Source organism: Theobroma cacao, chromosome 9 (assembly GCF_000208745.1).
Source record: "Theobroma cacao cultivar B97-61/B2 chromosome 9, Criollo_cocoa_genome_V2, whole genome shotgun sequence".
Taxonomy (NCBI): domain Eukaryota; kingdom Viridiplantae; phylum Streptophyta; class Magnoliopsida; order Malvales; family Malvaceae; genus Theobroma; species Theobroma cacao.
Genome location: NC_030858.1, coordinates 32,447,358 through 32,465,817, shown reverse-complemented (window position 1 = coordinate 32,465,817; position 18,460 = coordinate 32,447,358). Strand labels below are relative to the sequence as shown.

At 32.6% G+C, this 18,460-nt stretch overlaps 2 protein-coding genes across 2 annotated transcripts; one reads left to right on the top strand and one right to left on the bottom strand.

The window, feature by feature from the left end:
• Window positions 2,349–4,629, top strand: LOC18590144 (calmodulin-7). Its single transcript, XM_018127485.1, has 2 exons — window positions 2,349–2,633; window positions 3,902–4,629. Exons 1-2 carry the CDS (start codon window positions 2,558–2,560, stop codon window positions 4,273–4,275), a joined length of 450 nt encoding a protein of 149 aa, XP_017982974.1. The 5' UTR covers window positions 2,349–2,557; the 3' UTR covers window positions 4,276–4,629.
• LOC18590143 (5-methyltetrahydropteroyltriglutamate--homocysteine methyltransferase) lies at window positions 7,023–12,804 on the bottom strand. The gene is made up of 12 exons (XM_007015499.2): window positions 12,614–12,804; window positions 11,384–11,737; window positions 11,208–11,295; window positions 10,319–10,446; window positions 9,809–10,200; window positions 9,556–9,719; window positions 9,097–9,177; window positions 8,833–8,999; window positions 8,641–8,746; window positions 8,280–8,530; window positions 7,993–8,194; window positions 7,023–7,627 (listed from the first exon to the last, which is right to left on the bottom strand). The coding sequence occupies exons 1-12, from the start codon at window positions 12,775–12,777 to the stop codon at window positions 7,259–7,261; spliced, it is 2,466 nt and encodes an 821-aa protein (XP_007015561.2). The 5' UTR covers window positions 12,778–12,804; the 3' UTR covers window positions 7,023–7,258.

The window sequence follows — 18,460 nt, the reverse complement described above, 5'->3', positions numbered from 1 at the left end:
CAAGAGGTATCAATATGGGTAGTAAAATTACTATTCGAATCTATCATAAACTTGAATATAATGTATCCTAATTTCATATAATCGAGTCGAGTACTTACGAATATCTTGATATATGATACCCATTGTCATCCCTCAATCAAACGAATAATTAAAAATTTGTCTAATTAGTTAATTATTTAACATATTGAGTAGTATAAGGAATTCTTTGACTTTATGTTTTAATTGAAGAGATTAAGATCAAATTTATTATTATATATTTATTTAATGTTAAGTTTTATCATTATACTTCGATTTTATTACCCAAAACAACAATCCTATTAACCAGGGATTGATTGGTTGAATTTGTAAGTTTGTTCACTTTTGATAATTAATAATATTGGGTTTGAATATTATAAATAATATCATAATAACATTAATTTTGAATTACACAATCTTTATAAAATATAAATCATTTTATCTTGAAATAAAAAATAAAAGGCTTGTTTAGTAATATAAGTCTAAAGTTCATATATCTTTTGTTTTTATTGTAATTATCAAAGAAAAAAATTGGCCTAAGATTTATAATTGTTTTAATTTTAACAATGTGACAAACTATCGAGTCTCAATCAATTATATCTTAATAAGATCGATTTTATTTAATTTATTTAAATATTATTAATTTACACATGTAGATAAATTTTTTAAATTTTACAAAGGAAATAAAATTATTGTTACATGCTTTTTTATTTATCACGCTAATTTATGAATTTTTTTTAAATATTCTGTAATAAAGTATGTGGTGATCCTCTAATTTGGTTAGTGAAATTTACAAATTTTATCCACAATGCACGAGATAATGTTTTATTTCTTTTGACTGTACTATTTTGACATTGCCCTAGCTTGAAAAGGCACAAGGAATTTCTCCTTATCTGATATTCTTCTCTCTCATTGTCCAGAAACTTTCATTCACTTATCTTTTCAAGTGTCTTAATTGTGCCATCACAGATTGCTCCGTGGCCAATAACCTACAACGCGGAATCAGCTCCTATCCAAGGCCCACTTGCCGACCTTTAAAATAGTGAATATACGCCTTTAATTCATACTGTACGTTGTTCCAGCCGTATATGATTATGTATTCAGTATCAAATTAAGACATTAAAAAAAATTCATGTAATGGAAGCAAACCCTAGATGATTGACATGCCTTTCAACCCAACTTTATCTTCTCGTCTCACCCAAAAATTAAATCTTTGTCATTTTATCTCACCCAAAATATAAAAATTTTCTTTTTTTTATTATATTAATATTTTTTATCAAATAGGTATAAATTTAATAAAACATTTTCGTATAAGCATGTATGAAACCTAAGTTGATATTTTAATTTAATTTTAAAATATATTGATAATTATTAAAATGTCAATAAAAACATATTTATAATATTTTAATAATAAATAATAATATAAAATAAATAACTTATGTCTAATCAAACTCGAACTTAAATTCAAATTCATGAATATCTCTAATCCCGACTATAATTTAATAACAATTATCATGTCACTTACTAATCTTTATTTACATGATATATCTTAAATTGATTAAACTATGATTGATATTATAAAAAAAGACATAAATGTAATAATTTCTTTATTAATATAATGATAAAAAATATACGAAAGTCAATATATAAAAAAACCTTTAACAAATTTAAGTAAAGTAATAATAGTTTGGTTAAAGCACACATATATATATATATATATATATATATATATATATATATATGGAAGACAAAAAGCATGAATTGATTTGATGAATGTATACTAGCTCTAAACGAATGCTATCAAAAATCACATCACATATACCAAATATCTTGTTTATGTCTCAAATTCCAAGAGACAAAAACACTAAGCTTTGCTTCCCCGGTCCGTATGGGTTCCTTGTTCTTTCTTTCCACCTTTTCAACCACATGTTATGTTATGTTAGGAGGTCCGTCGCTCCGCGTGGAACACTACCAATGGAAACTACTTTGAACTTGATCAATTTATTTAAAGATGATCATTTAAATAATTTCATTTTTGTTTACAAAAATATATCTATATATATACATTACAACCATAATTATAAATTTATATTCAAAAAAAGGAGAGTCAACGAATAAATAAGATAAATAAACCAACTAATCAACAAATTATAGTTAAAGAATATTACTTTTAAGGCTAACCACTCAAATTAATAATTTAGAAATAAAATATTTAAAAATATTTGGGAGGAAAATATTGAAATCAATTATGGATTTGTCGAGGGAGCAAAAAAGGGTAGTCTTTTTTAAAGGAAATATCTGCTGTCATTATAGATTTCAAAAAGGGGAAAAAAAAAAAAGCGAGAAAATGCGTGCGGATGAGAGAGAATCAGATCCCTTAATTTGTGTTGGGCCCAAGTTTGGGCCCTTTATATAGCCCTGCCATCCCCCTTCTATATTTTCCACATTCAACCTTGCACGCTCTCATCATTTTATTACGCGACTTTTTCTATCTCCCCAAACACTCTCTTCCCGAGAAAAGAAAACTCAAGAGAAGAAGGATATGGCCGATCAGCTTACCGACGACCAGATCTCTGAGTTCAAGGAGGCCTTTAGCCTCTTTGACAAGGACGGCGATGGTCCTTTCTCTCATCCCTGCCTCGCTTTTTTTCTCTTAATTTTTTCATTTTAAATATGTTTCTAATACTTTTGCTCGTTTGATTCAGCTCTGATTTGCAGATCTAATAAAAGTTTCGTTTTTAATGCTTATTTTTTTTTGTTGTATTTGTTGTTCTCGCGATCGTTTTCCTTTCTGATTTGATGATGTGACGGATCTAGGGTTCTGATTTATGAAATTATGATCCAGCTTGATTTTCGTTTTTGATTTCATTTCTTTGATTTTGATTGTTTTGGTTCTTGTTTTTATCGCTTTAAATGTTTCCTTTTTTAACATTTTCATTATTGTTGACCCTTCTCGGTCGTCTCATTGATTTCATTAATTTGACTTGTTAGGGTTAGATCTCTCTAGATGCAAGCGTGACCTGTCTAGATCGTCATTTTATTTGGTGATTTGTTGCGAAATTTATGTTTGAGATTTGGATTGTGATTTGCTGATTTGATTTCATTTGCGACTTAATCATGATTACAGGTTGCATTTGTTTTGCCTAAATTTTTAATCTGATTGATGAAGCCTCCGTGGATTTTGATATGTTATCCCCATTGGTTGAACCTGCCGCCTGCATTTTCAAACCTATATTGAAATATAGAGTCATTATCTTTTTGTTGGACATGCGTGTTGGTGGTAAAGTCATTGACTCATTTTTCTATCATGGAAATAAGGTTTTATGTTTATATAATGTAGTTTGGTTGTTGTGAATCTAGGTTCAGAATGTGCGAATATTGCTAGTTCATGGAAACTCGAGTTTCTGTCGATGATTTGATTGGTTAATTTTGTGATCCAAATTCGGAAATATTATGTTTTGGTACTCATGACTTGAAGGTTATTGAATCAGTTGATGACTGGAAAACATGTTTTGTGATTGGTATTAGCTGATCCATGAGTCATCAAGCTTCTAATTGTGGATGTTTCTGCATCTTGAAATGTTTCAGTGGCTAGATCATTGTAGCTCCATAAGTCAAGACTGAATACATTGTTGCGCAAGCATCCATGTCTCTATTTTTGGCCAATTGGAAAAATGTTTAGTATCCTTATCATTACTTGTTTGGCTATGTGTTCGTCACTGTGAAGTATATATGGCATTAATACAAGTTTGAAATTCATCTACTTTTTAACTGGAAATATTATTGCACCTGTTTGAAGGTATTACAATAATTGTATCCTAGTTTTTCTGGCCAAACATAGCTGCATTGATTGTTTCATAACCAATGATATTCATCCTTGCTGCAGGTTGCATTACTACCAAGGAGCTGGGGACTGTGATGCGGTCTCTTGGGCAGAACCCTACTGAGGCAGAACTCCAAGACATGATCAATGAAGTTGATGCTGATGGAAATGGGACCATTGATTTTCCCGAATTCCTGAACCTGATGGCTAGGAAGATGAAGGATACTGATTCTGAGGAGGAACTTAAAGAAGCTTTCAGGGTGTTTGACAAGGACCAGAATGGTTTCATATCTGCTGCTGAGCTCCGCCATGTGATGACAAATCTTGGTGAGAAGCTTACAGATGAGGAGGTTGATGAGATGATCCGTGAGGCCGATGTTGATGGTGATGGGCAGATCAACTATGAGGAGTTTGTCAAAGTCATGATGGCAAAGTAAGGACCCCTCCAACCATAACCAAGATCCAAAAATGGGGAAAAAAAGGGAACAGGGCAGATAAGTTTGCTAAGATTTCTATTTCTCGATAGGACATCTATGTTTTATGTTACTAGTTTTTGTTGGGTGGTTGTCTGTTTCTTGTTTGCATTATTTTGTGGACGGGACCTTAGTATATCCTGCTTGTTTGCTCTGTTTTTTGTTCAGTAGTCTGGGTTGTTAGTGTCTTATCTTTTACATTTGGTGTTTTTTTTCTATTCTTGGTGCCATGAACCTAGAACAATTCCGAAGAGGATTCGATGTTTTTTCTTATGGGTGACTAATTTTACCATATTTCAAACTTTCAGTATGTCGTTATTTTCTGTGATTCTCTGATTGATTTCCATTTTTCATCATGGGCATTGCTTATGCTGATCATCTCAAAATAAATAAATAAATAAATAAATAAAGAAGCTGAGCTCACAATTTCTTCTTGTGTGCCGTTGTTTGGTTCCTATAGCTAATATGGGACAAACCAGGGTGTCAACACTAGAGGTAAATTTTCAAGGAATTCATCTCTAACATTTTAAACTAGATTGGTTTGGTGTGACACGGAGTGTTGGTCTGGTTTGGTTTTATACAAAAGCCGTCAAATTTTAAGTTAATAATAATAATAATCTATCCTTCCAACGATGAATATTATGATAAAAGCTCTTTTCCTCGAGCAAGATATTAAAAGGTTTGCTAACGTATATCTGTTCCCCGTTTTGAAAAGGCAATGCCATGGACTCACTCTCCCTTTTAAAGCTCTATGATAAGAAAAATCTTCTAATATTTTATGCTTTTTTAAACATACATAATCTTTGGTCGAAAGAAAAATACACCAAATGCCTTTCAAAAGAAAAAAAGAAAAAGAAAAATACACCAAATTGGTTATACCCGTCTCATTCCAAGTTTTTTGTCAAAAAAACAAAATTTATTTATTTATTTATTTATGTGCATCATCAATTAGAAAATAAAAAAAGAAAATTAAGAGAAGGAAATCTTTTGGTAAGTGAAAAATGGGTATTAGACGAAAAAAGATGCTCCTAATTATAACTCTTTTTTATTTTCCACTCGATCATACTCGGCTACTTGAAAAAGGTGTTTTGAATTTGGTTCTGGCTTTTTTAGCTTAAGACACGGTTCTTACACGGAAAACAAATTACACCAACTTTTTTTATATTTATATTTATATATAAATGCCGGGTTTTAGTAATAAAGTTGGATTGGACGACTAGTGTCCCTAAGGAAAAGCATCTGATTCCATGTGGAAAAATCCTCCTTTGTTTGGCAAAGCAGAAATATCCTGAAACTGTTGACAAATCTTTGGGTGCGTGCATTCGGAATGGAACAATTCTGGGCCTGTCTTCTTTCAGAATATGATCACTCTCACCTTGTCTTTCAAATTTCTAGATTATGTTTGGGCGATTTCGAATCTCATGTCCTCCGTTTGGGCCACCCACTTTCATCACTTGCTACCTTTATGCTCACTCGCATTCGCCTACTAGTGGTAGAATAGGAGGGGAGATAGACATGTTGTGTTTTTCTTCCTCTTTTATTTTTTTTCTTTTGGTTAACAGAGACATTTCAAAATTTGAATTTGGTTGATTGTGTTTGACCCTTGAAGAATCAAAAAGAAGAACCCAAAAAAAAAAAAAAGGGGAAAAAGATAAAAGAAAAAGGCAGATTACGACTTAAGGTCTAAGAGTAGAAAGCCTTGATTTGAATTTCACAGAAGGACGCAGAGGACTGTTAGCAGCCATCGGAGCCAAAACGAAGAGAAACCAAACGCTGGACGCAAACGTCGTAAGAGAGTCAAGATTCGTGATTGTGTTTTTCTCTAGTTTCCCATTACAAGGGCTGCTGCCACTGCCGCTGCCGCTGCCGCCGCTCCTGCACTGCTGCTTGCATCACTATCATCCCTACTCTCAGCATGATAACTATACTAGCATTATGTTGTAACCTAGTATTCCAATTTCCAAGTCAAGGAACCTAATATGTGTGTTTCATAATTTTAAAAAAAAAGCTCTATATGGCTGCCTGCTTTTATTAATTTCACCAAAGTCTTCCCATGCCTTTTATTATACATATATATATATATATTAACTTGGCACTCCATTTTTTAAACAGAAAAATTTATACATGGACTATGGTATTGAATCTTTACTTGTACATCGTAGATATTAATATATCTTATAACAAAAAGGATTCGCCCAATAAAAAAGAAAAATATGTAATACTAGTTGATTTGAGAAGCAATGAAAAATTAAGGCAAAATTTTAAAATTTTGGGAATGGAAAGGCATAGACTCACACATTTATTAAAGCCAAAGTAATTTAATTAAATAGTTAATTGATTATAGGTTACACGTTTCCAAATGATGAGGTGGGGGATGTAAAATTTTAGAAGGGACTAATTTTATAGTCTTTAGGTCAAATAAATCAGGCAAATGGTGTTATGATTTTTAAAACCATTAATTAACAACAAGTATATGTTAGGCTTATTTACTTGAATATATCAAAGTCTACCAGCCAAGTTTTTGCTTTGAGTCATTGATGATGTCAATTCAATTACTTCCCCAAACCCATCTCTTTCCATTCAAATTAGTCCTTTTTTTTTTTTTTTTTTGCGTCAAAAGGATGCCAAACCGACTCTCAATCTCCAATTTCCAGCCCCATAATTTAGGCACTCTCTCAAGTAAAGAATATGAGAAGGAGAAAAATATAGGAAACAATTACAAGAGAATAGAGACTCAGCTTCATGGAGATCAAGAGATAGAATATTATCTTAAGATGAAAGACTCATAGGTCGATCTGGATATGAATATATAGCAATTAACTCCTAAGCAAAGCAAAAGAAATGTAAATAATTTCATCGAAAAGCCGAAATATTATTCACGCTCTGGCAGATTCTTTTCCCCTCTCAAAGGTTGAGAGATAAATCTTATGGCAACCGGTAGACTCACTTAGTTAGCACCGGCCAACTGGGTACGGATGAGCTTGGCAGCAGCAACCATGTTGCTAAGAGCAGGCTGGACTTCAGTGTACTTGCGTGTCTTGAGACCACAATCAGGATTGACCCACAGAATGTTGCACTCAAGGACTGCAAGCATCTTGTTGATACGGTCAGCAACTTCTTCGGTAGATGGGATCCTTGGGGAATGAATGTCATACACACCAGGACCAATCCCGGCACCATATTTGACTCCCTCACGGAAGACAGATAGAAGCTTTTCATCTGATCTCGAGTTCTCGATGGTGATCACATCAGCATCCATGTTTATGATCGAGTGAATGATGTCATTGAAGTTCGAGTAGCACATGTGGGTGTGAATCTGTCCAATATGTTTGCAATATCATGTTCAGAAAACAAATCCAAGCCTTTTGTCTATGTACATAGAAAAGTTCCATTTTGCATTGTATCAATAAATGCCAATAGGGTTCTATGAAGGAAAGTCAAATACCATGTGAGTCGTGTCATTTCAAAAGAAAAAAAAAAAAACTTCTTTCATTGTTCTTAGAATTTTCACTGATTTAAAAAGAAGCTTTATTTGTTGCTATATTTTATAATTCTAAATCTTGTAATATATACATCTGACAAGTTTTAAAAGGATTATTGATATATAAAATGGTTAAGATTTAAGAAACCAAATACTTTCTTTGGTGCCTCAGTTCCTAAAAGAGGTTAGGAATTAGAAACCTGAGTAGTGTCTTTGACGCCGCAGTTAGTAATCCTAAAGGAGTGAACAGCCCAATCCAGATAGAAAGACTGCTCAGATTTCCTCAGAGGTAAACCCTCTCTCAAAGCAGCTTCATCAATCTGGATAACAGTAATGCCAGCCCTCTCAAGATCTTCAACCTCATCCTTAATGGCCAAGGCAATCTGGTAGCAGGTTTCATGCCTAAAAGCAGGCAAAGGTACTATGGGTTAAATAATAGAAAATATTATAAACAATTTGCATTTATAACAATTTTGCCTTTACTTACCTTGGCTGGTCATTTCTCACAAAGGACCAGTTCAGAATCGTGACCGGGCCAGTAAGCATTCCTTTCATAGGTCGTTTAGTCATACTCTGAGCCATTGAAGACCAAAAGACAGTCATGGCCTTGGGGCGGCTCACATCACCAAATATAATAGGAGGCTTGACACAACGAGATCCATATGACTGGACCCACCCATTCACAGTAAAGGCAAAACCAGATAATTGCTCGCCGAAGTACTCAACCATGTCATTTCTCTGCATTGACAAAGTACATTTGCTAAAGACCATGAGAAATTATGACCTTTACTACCATAAGAAGTTAATGCTCAAATGTACTTAGCATTCTAATCATGATAAAAACTCACCTCTGGCTCTCCATGTACCAAAACATCAATGTCAAGCACTTCCTGGAGCTTGACAACTTTGTTGATTTCCTCCTTGATGGCATTGACATAATCAGTTTCAGAGATCCTACAAATATGGGCAAAACTGGTTTACTATGCAACGAAAAGAATGATTTGAATAGTAACATAACCTGAAAAAGCAAGTAGTCTTACTTTTTAGCCTTGTACTCACGACGCACTCTTCTAAGGTCCATGGTTTGAGGGAAAGATCCGATAGTGGTGGTAGGAAGAATTGGAAGGTTCAACTTCTTCTGCTGGGCATCCAGCCTAGCACTTACATTTGTGGCACGACGGTGATCAGAACCCCTCAAGGCAGCAGCCTGTACAAGAAAAAACCTAAATGTTAAGTACAAACAAGGTTGCATTGGACCATTCCAGAAAATGAATGGCAGGAACTGTTCTCTGAAAACTACATACAGCCTTCTGCACAGCCTCATTTGTCACTCTAGGAGATGATTTTCTTGAAGCATGAGCTGTAGCATTGGAAGCAAAAAATGCCTGCAAAAAGATGAAAAAGGAATGAGATGCCTAGAGCATTCCAACTAACTATACGCCATAAATCTTTAGATCATAAACAACATATTTCAAAGTTATAGGGTGCCCTCATTTATCTGCCTAATAGAATGACCATCGAGAGAAAAAAGAGATAGAAAAAGGTGTAAGCCTGCAGTTATAAAGCCAATGATGTTGTGGAATGTAATTCAAGTATCAGGAATGTAAAATGGATGGAAAACTCTTCCATGGCTAAAACATATATCTTCTATAAGGTTCTATCTGATGCTGATCAACACTATTAAAACTACCAACACTCTATACTCTTTAGCATTAACCACATCCTCCATATAAAAACCCACCAAACTAGCAATGAAGAAATACCTCATCCTTTTGCCCAACCAATGCCTTGGCCAAGGCATTTACTTCAACAATTTTTTGTGCTGCAAATGCAAGCCATGACTTCAGCTCTTTGTCCAACTTAGTTTCATTCACAAGGTCCACCGCAGTGTGGAGAAGAGAGCATGATGTAGAGACCACAACTTTTTCTGTAGAAGAACAAAACCAAAATTGTTCCTAATTTTTCAGTAAAATAGTAAAATTCCAAGTAGAAATGAATGTAGTAATGCCTAAATACCTTTGCCAACAATACCCTCAAGAGCCTGCAGGGTACTAAGTGAAGAGGCAAGATCATTAGCCCAGATGTTTCTTCCATCAACTACTCCAGCAAACAAGTACTTATCAGAAGGAAATCCACTCTTTATCAAGTCAAGTGTTTTTGTTCCACGAACCAAATCAAATCCAAACCCAGTTACACCCTTTAATGAAGTAAGTTTTTTGTATGTCTCAACGGGAACATCAGCAAAGTAAGTTTCAATAAGAACATTCAAGCCAGATAAAGATGATTCTAGCTCTGAGTAGGCATGAGTAAATGCTTGCAGTTGATGCGACTCAAGATCCAATACGAGGGTGGGCTCATCAAACTGAATCCAGGTTGCACCAGCTGCCTTTAGTTCAGCAACAACTTCCCTGTCAAGTAAAATTTATTAGAAAACACTTAAGACAATATGCCTGCACTGATTTCAATATAGCTTAGCCCAATAAATTGCAGATTCACCAAGGTCAAGCAAACAGCTTAGTGCCTTACTTGTAAATTGGAAGGATCTTGCCAATTAGGGAAAGAAGAGAGAAGGATTTCTCCACCCCCTTTGCTGGTTTTGATAGCAACAAGTAAGACACAGGGCCTATAAGGACAGGGACAGTGTCAACTCCGAGCTGCACCACAAAATTAAACAATAATTAGCAAACCAACAAAGACAATTAGGTGGAGAATTTTAGATTTCCAATAATTAACAAAAAAATTGAAAGCATATTTGCACAATAAATGAACAATTTTCCAAAGCAAAATACTCGTAGAGGACATTCTACATGGAAAGCATCATTTTCAGAATTGGATCCCATGTGATGAGGTGAAAATAATAGTCCTCTTAAATCACAACTTTCATCTGCAAAGGTGATACTATAAAAGTACAACCATGAATTCTGGATCAATGGGTGTCATTCTGATGTATGGGATCCATTTAAAGATTAATTGAAACATTCCATATCTAAGGGTTCAAGTGTGTAAAAGATCCTTACAACAAATGGATTTATAAAATAGTTTGTTATAGCTAATTCTACATCTAACTTGCTTATTCTTTGAAACATGTTTACATATTCTTACACCGCCGAAAACTTGGAGAAAAATATACTTAACTCACAAAAATAGAGCTTCTTGGTGTTGTTTAACTTATGGTAAAATCTAAATTGTATCTCACAAAAATTAAACATGCCTTAGAGCATTTTTAATAATAACAATAATAATAATAATAATGTGCCAATTCCTTCAACTTTTTAATGGTGTTACTGTTACCAAAGAAGGACAACAAAACTTTTTTAATAGGCTAGGGATAAACTCGAAGAGCAGAAACAATTACTAAACGAATATCTTAAAGAGCAAAAACAAGAAGGATAGCATGGGAATGTAGAAAACTCACAGCTTTGGCCTCCTTGTATTCATCAACAGCCTTGTGAGATGCATAGGAGAACTTGACATCTGGTCCCAATTCCGGGACAATGTAGTGACTTCAAAAATTATAAATATAATTAACGCCATGAAGAATAAGAAAAATTTTGTAAAAGAAATACTCTGCACAAAGTATTCATCACTTACTAGTTGGTGTCAAACCACTTAGTCATTTCCATAGCAGGCACAGAGGCATTACCCCTAGCCATCGAGAAATAAACATCAAAACCAATCTCACCACCATTCCAACCATATCTAGGAGGAACTGCGCCAAGCATTGCTGTGTTGTCCAACATTTGATCATAGTATGAAAATGTGTTGCTAGGGATATACTTGATTCCAGCCTCAGACATCTGCCTCCAGATGGATGACCTGAGATCTGCCGCCACCTTCTGCAATTCCTCGGCACTGCTTTTACCATCCCAGAAAGATTCCAATGCAAACTTTAACTCCCTCTTGGGTCCCATCCGAGGGTAACCAACAATGTGTGATGCCATTGCTCTGTTTCATAAAATAAAAAATAAAAAGCATTACTTCGATTTTAAATTCAGGTTCAACCTAGCCAACAATCTTGAAAATAAGATTTGTCCTCAAAAGGAGTCATTTGAGACAACATTCTAAATTATTATTGAAGCATAAGGTAGGTGAGACAAAATTCACCTTTTTATACAGATAATCAGTTTATGTTAGATTTCTTTTTTTATATGGATAATAGCTCAGGATGGGAAATTGAACCCAAATTCTCTAGCACGGAATACATGCGGCCAATATTAAGCCACATCGTGCGCATGTTAAATTTAAGAGTTTAATCAAAGGAAATGACTGAAAGTTGGATATTAACATTGAAGCTGAATGCTACATATTCAAATTCGATTTCAAATTATAAATCTAAGATAAGTTTATATAATAAAAATCTTAAAATTAAAATTGCAATAACTTTAAGCCACTAACAAACTTAACAATTGCAAACACTAAATTGCTGAGCGAAAAAAATTGCAAAAACTAAATAATTTGAATTACATATACAAATACTCAATATAAAAAATTAGATCTGAGTAACTTGAAATTACATATATTATGAGCGACAGAGAGATAAATTGAAAAAAAAAAGAACTCACTTGGTAGTCTGTTTGGTTACTCAGAAATAGCATGAAAAGGCAGAAGGAAAAATCCAGTGTTTATCAAATTATAAACATTTTTTAAGATCCTAAATTTAAGGAACTTCAAAACGGTTTTCGATATCCTTAACTGAATCAGAAATGCTCAAAATTTTATCTCTTTTTCCAGTTTTGTTTTCATTTCCTTCATTTTCTTTTTTCTCATAGAAAGAAACCCAAGAACAACGAAAAGCAGAAAGAAAGTAAGAAATGGAGTTACCTAAGAGAGAAAGGACGGAGAGTGAGGCGGCGATAGGAAGGAGGGGAGTGTGTTGGGAGAGCAAGAGAGCGAGGGGCAAGCAAAGGAAATGGAAACGATACTAGTTTTTTGGCGAGAGAAGCAGAAGAGAACGGCGCGAGGGAGTGAAGAGAGACGTGGCTCATTTATACTTTACTCGGCCTTTCGATTCTCCCTCCGCTTCTTTTGTACTCCAACGACTTCTCCATTCCCCACTTTACTTACCGATTCCTTTTCTTTTTTTTCTTTTTTCTTTTCTTTTATTTTGATAATCTGTTTGATTTTAAAATTGAATAAAAAAATTTAAAATGCAGTTAGATGGGAGTTTTCAGGTGTTGCATGTGTAAAGATTACAGGATCATTTAGACCAAAGATCACCAACCTTGATCCTTGATGTATACAGAATTAAAGTTTGGTGATCTTTGATGTTGATATACAGAATTAAAGTAAAAAGGTTATTTGGAATATGATTTTTTTGTACTTTTTAAGCTACTATTAAAAAATATATTGAAATATTTCAAAAAATTAAATAAATTTTTATTTTTTTATTAGTTCAATTAAATTTTTATATTTTTATTTTATATTAAATTGATTCTTATTATTTACAGTTGATTAATTATTACTTAAAATATTATTTATCATTTTATATTACGCAATACTTATTGGTATTATAATATATTATAGTATATGATGACATCATATGATCATATGGTATTTTTCACTTCTCACATTAGCATCATGATAATATTGCATGACACAAAAATGATAAGTGACGTTTTGATTAATAATAGTTATTCAACTGTTGGTCATAAGCACCTATTTGATCTAAAATAAAAATAAAATGATTCGATTGAATATAATGAAATAATAAAATTTATTTAATTTTTTAAAATAGTTTAAAGGCTTTTTAAAACATAATGTCTATTTTTTTATCTTATAAGACTCTACACTAAACACATAAATTAACTATTTTTAAAATTATACATAAATTAAGCATTTGTCTATATATACAAAAAATAATCAAATAAATTTATTCAGCTTAATTAGATTGTTAGATTAACGTACAACATGCAAAATTTCTTCCACATTTAGAATTTGCATTTTCCTTCTCTTAAAGCCTAAAAATGATGTTTAGGTTGGTGACTCATACTAGTACTATTTTATTTGAAATGTTCTTCCTTTGAACTAAAAGTAGCACAAGTTTTTCAACATCATCTAAAACCAACTGATTTTTTTTTTCCTTTTCTAATGAAAGTACCAAGTTTTTTTTTTTTAGGCAGAAAATGTTTTATATGATCATAGTTTATGAGTTGAGTTTGAGTTGAATGTGAGTCAATCATAGATTTTTTTTGGTGGAATGAAATATCTAAACAAACATGATCATGACCAGACAACTAGGGAACTTCATTGCTTCATTGCCACTTTGGTGGCATGCATTCTACTCAAGCTGGATTTATTATTAGGATTAATAATTAATTACCAATTTATAACATATTCCCTTTTATTTTTCTCCTTCCCCCAATAATAAGCATTTATGAATTGTTGTTGGTAAGTAGGTGAAGTGGGACCTTAATCCCCCAAAATTCTCATGTAAGCTTCCATTTCATATCAAATGAAGATAATATTTTATTTTTTTATTATTATACTAATTTTATCCTTACTTTCAACCATCTATTAATTTCACTAGGTCAAAAGATGATAGTTTATTAAAAATTAATTAGATATCTCTACTTTCATTAAATGATATTAAGAGCTTGTTTCTAAGTTTTGGAGTTACAAGCCCAGCATGCAAGAACGAGGTTGGGCTAAAAGCGGGCCGCATGTTTCATTTTGGATTTTGGTCGAAGCCATTGCAGTGTAGGAACTCAAAATGATTGCATTGAGTTTTATAAAAAGAATGAATGTTGTTAATCTAGATTAACTAAACCCTAAATTTGGTGAATATGACTAATTTGCAGAGCTTATGCGTGGACAGATCGCCCGGTTACCATTCTACCTATCGTCAAGGATATCGTAGCAAGTGGAGTGAGCGTCTGGCTGTACAGGCAATCAAAATTGAATGAGTAAGATGAATAATGTGGGAGGAACAATAAGTGAAAAATTGACTAGCAACTAGCCCAAGAATATTGACATACATAATTGTGATTGCATTTGCAGTGGCGACACAGATGGACGTGTGCCAGTTGCTGCCACTAGGTATTCATTAAACCTTCCGAAGCTCCTTGTCAAGACTGCATGGCGTGCATGATATACCAACCAAGACGTGGCGAAGTCCAAACGATCTTTTTCTTGTTTTATTTCTTTATTTTCTCTGTTCATTTCTTCATGGCATTTGTTCCATTATGAAAAGTCAAGTCTCTCTGACTTGTAGCACTCAATTAGTTTCATTACAGAGTTGTAATATTGATGTTGGAGGGTACGTATGTGGTGGCGTACGAAGGATTGACATTAGCTATAATTAGAGGAGCGGGGCATCTGGTCCCAAGCTACCAGCCAGAACGTGCCCGAACCTTGATCTCATCATTCCTTCAAGGGACTCTCCCTCCTTTCCTCACCATGACCCATAGGATTGCCGACAAGAAAACAGAAAGATAGAGATGAATTGCCGCTTTTTCTTTGTATTCGTTTGTGCTATTCTCATTTTAATAAACATCACATTTATTCAACGATGACTTGGGCTCCAAAGTTTAGGTAGTATAGTAACTTGGAATTAAAGTTGTAGACAAGTAGAGATAGAGAAAGACGGCTTAGGAGATCCTATATAATTCATGATTGTGAATGAAAAATATAATTAAATAATTGTAGGTGATATGTCCTTAGTAGAAAGAGAATGAAATTATAGTTTTAAAAAAATATTATGGATCTCCATAATAAAAACATATTGACCCAAAAAAAAAGTTAGCTTTAAGTCATTGCATTAAGCAAATCTAACAAAAATATTTGACCCATGGAAGGAACCAAGTATAACTCCTCATAAGTTGAACCTCAAAAATTTGAAGAAAAAGAAATTTACAACATAGAAACCAAAGAACCGGTTAAAAAAAGAAACAATATATGGGTCTCAGAAAAGTGAATTACGAAAAAGTATAATAAAAACTTATTAAAAAGTAAATTTGAAGAAATTGAAAATAGTAGAATAACAAAATTATTTATCAAAAAGTGAATTATTTTTGTAATTTGTCAAAATTACAGAAAAGTAAAATAAAAAATTTTATTAAAGGGTAATTTTTTTGTTTAATTTGTCAATTGAAAACACAGATAAGAAGGCTATGTAACTTTTCATATATTTATAATTTGTACAATCATATGCATTGGAAGCAGAAAATTTATTTGGAAAATTGAAAATTTTTTTAGACATAAAACATTTTACGAATCAATAAAAAAACTCATATAATGTCTTACGTTTTTGAAAAGTGTAAGACATCTTTTGGAGAATTAAAAATACTATTTATACTTGAACATTGAGAATTATTTAAATTTAAAAATCCCAATAATGGTAAGATTTAACAATCCATGGTTTCTTTGTATTTAAAATTTTTTAAATTTGAGTGAGGGTAAAAAAATATAAAATCCAAATAATAGAAAATATTTTTAACAATTTATTCAAACTATAAAAAATAATACATTTTTTCTAAAATATTTTATATAAATTTTTTTTATAAATTATGTTTTAATTACCAAATAGAACCCGTGTGACTTTTTGTCCGCGACGCATAATTGTTAAAGGGTGAGTGAAGTGTGTTATTTTGAAACAAGAGGAGTTACTCCTTTCCTACTAAATTTATTAATATTTTGATTTTACCAGCATTCTGAAAAAGAATTAGACTTTAGTCAATTTAATATTAAAATTTTACTTTTTTTTATAAAATTGATTTTTCAAAACTTTTAATATAAAAAAGAAATTCTCCATTAATGCTGCTCTTTATGATCACTTTTCCTCTTCAACCTTGTGGTTGGCATCTTCATGTCAAAGGCCACTTCAAGTCAACGGTAATTCTTCGTCTATTTCACACCTCTAATTCGCAAATAATACCATTCACTTTGCGAAGTGCATCTTTATTAGTTAAGGACAATCAAAGGGATTTTGAAAGGTTTTCACGTGATTTACGAAAATCAAAATAGATTCTGAAAAAATTATATTGATTAAAGAAAAAAACTATCCCAATTAAGGGGAAAAAGGTGAAAAAGAGTTACATATATATTTTTTGAAATTTTGGACTTTTGGAAATCAACTATTGGTGGCCGGAATCTGGGTTGGGGGTTGGGAAGATAAGGGCAGGCAGAGAGACAGAGAGGAGAGCTAGAGAGAAGAAGAGATGAAAAATTGGAAAAAAAAAACTAAATGTGCTTTAAATAGCTCCACTGAAATGGCGTAATTTGGAGTAAAATGGATTAATTTTTTTTTTTATATGTGACATGTCCATGCCATGTTAGTATCTTTGAGACATCAAATGTTTCAATTTAGACAGAATTACTTTTAAAAATTCAATTATACATAATGTTCAAACTATAAAATTAAATTAATAAAATTTTAAATGAATATAAGCCTTTCCAAAAAAATTTTAAAAAGTAGAAAGAATTATAAATATAGATTTTGAAATATATATAAAGAGTATTATTTTTTTTATAAAAAAATATAATTTTGAGACATTTAAAAAACGATAAATGAATAAAACGAGACAGAATGGGTAGTATATTTTCTTTATTAATCAACCTTTCGAGGCTAAACAGCCTAAGTTTGACATTGTCTTGATGTTTTATCAAGCTCAGGTTTTTGTATCCCTTCGAGACATCAAAATCTGTTTTCACAAAATGATGACACTCAATACCAAGAACTGGTTTCTTCCATGTTTGATCTTCGCTGGAAATAAGTGAGAAACTTGTACTGTTGGAATTAACTATTGAAATAATGAAATAGACAACTTGTTTAATTAATTTCAAAACGTCCAAACAGATGGTTCACTGACTTTGAGACAATTTCAATGTTCGGCTGTTCTATATTTTTCCTGGCCGATTGCTGTCAAATATTAATTTTTAAAGTTCCGTTTGAATTTGACGCATGGTACTTGATAAATATCCTTCCTCAATAAATCCAAAGAGGTGCAAGAACAATGGCAATCAACCAAATTAAACTGCATAGTTTCAGGTCTGCACCAAAGATTTTTCTCTATATATTTTATAATTGAGGTTGAGGATGGTGTGGTCTTGGATAAGCGTCTTACGTTTAGGGGGTCAAACCCCATTGCCTTTCACATTCTAGCCTTTACCGCCAGCGATTTTAGCCCCTCTGAGTCACTGGCGGGATGAACCATGAGATTACGCAAACAGATATAATTAGAAGTGATGAAATGCTATACGAATAAGAATTTAAATTTGATCAGACTACTGTTATCATTTTTAGAAGATTTGAAGCTCAAAGTTTGAATTTTGGTTCCCTTTATACTTCTCTTTTGTACCAAAATGAAGATAAAACAAATTACTTGGATGAAGATGAGTTGTCTCCATATCATAAAGAAAAAAGGAAAAGAAAATGAAAGAAAAATAACCGGATTAGAGAAGCACGATGATTACAATGCTGCCTATTTAGGCAATTAAAGTACTACAGTAAACTGTGCAATGAAAGCGAAATAAGGCAAAACAATCCAATATTACATTATAGTAGTAATTAGTAAATTATAATTTACTATACAATAGATCGAAAACAGCTGGTTGATTCATCCAAAATCTTTTATTTAAAAATGCCATTAAATTAGAAGCTACGGAAATATCATCCCTTCTGCTGAAAGCCCCAATAACCAAAATCTAGGTGCCTTGATCTTGACGCCCTCT

What these genes read in the sequence shown, in the direction of transcription:
- LOC18590143 (XM_007015499.2), bottom strand. Translation starts at nt 12,777, where the DNA reads ATGAGCCACGTCTCTCTTCACTCCCTCGCGCCGTTCTCTTCTGCTTCT. An exon ending in AAGTGGTTTGACACCAACTA is followed by an intron (nt 11,296 to 11,383) that starts GTAAGTGATGAA and finishes TAATTTTTGAAG; the next exon opens with TCACTACATTGTCCCGGAAT. An exon ending in TGGTTGGGCAAAAGGATGAG is followed by an intron (nt 9,178 to 9,555) that starts GTATTTCTTCAT and finishes ATCTTTTTGCAG; the next exon opens with GCATTTTTTGCTTCCAATGC.
- LOC18590144 (XM_018127485.1), top strand. Translation starts at nt 2,558, where the DNA reads ATGGCCGATCAGCTTACCGACGACCAGATCTCTGAGTTCAAGGAGGCC. An exon ending in CTTTGACAAGGACGGCGATG is followed by an intron (nt 2,634 to 3,901) that starts GTCCTTTCTCTC and finishes TCCTTGCTGCAG; the next exon opens with GTTGCATTACTACCAAGGAG.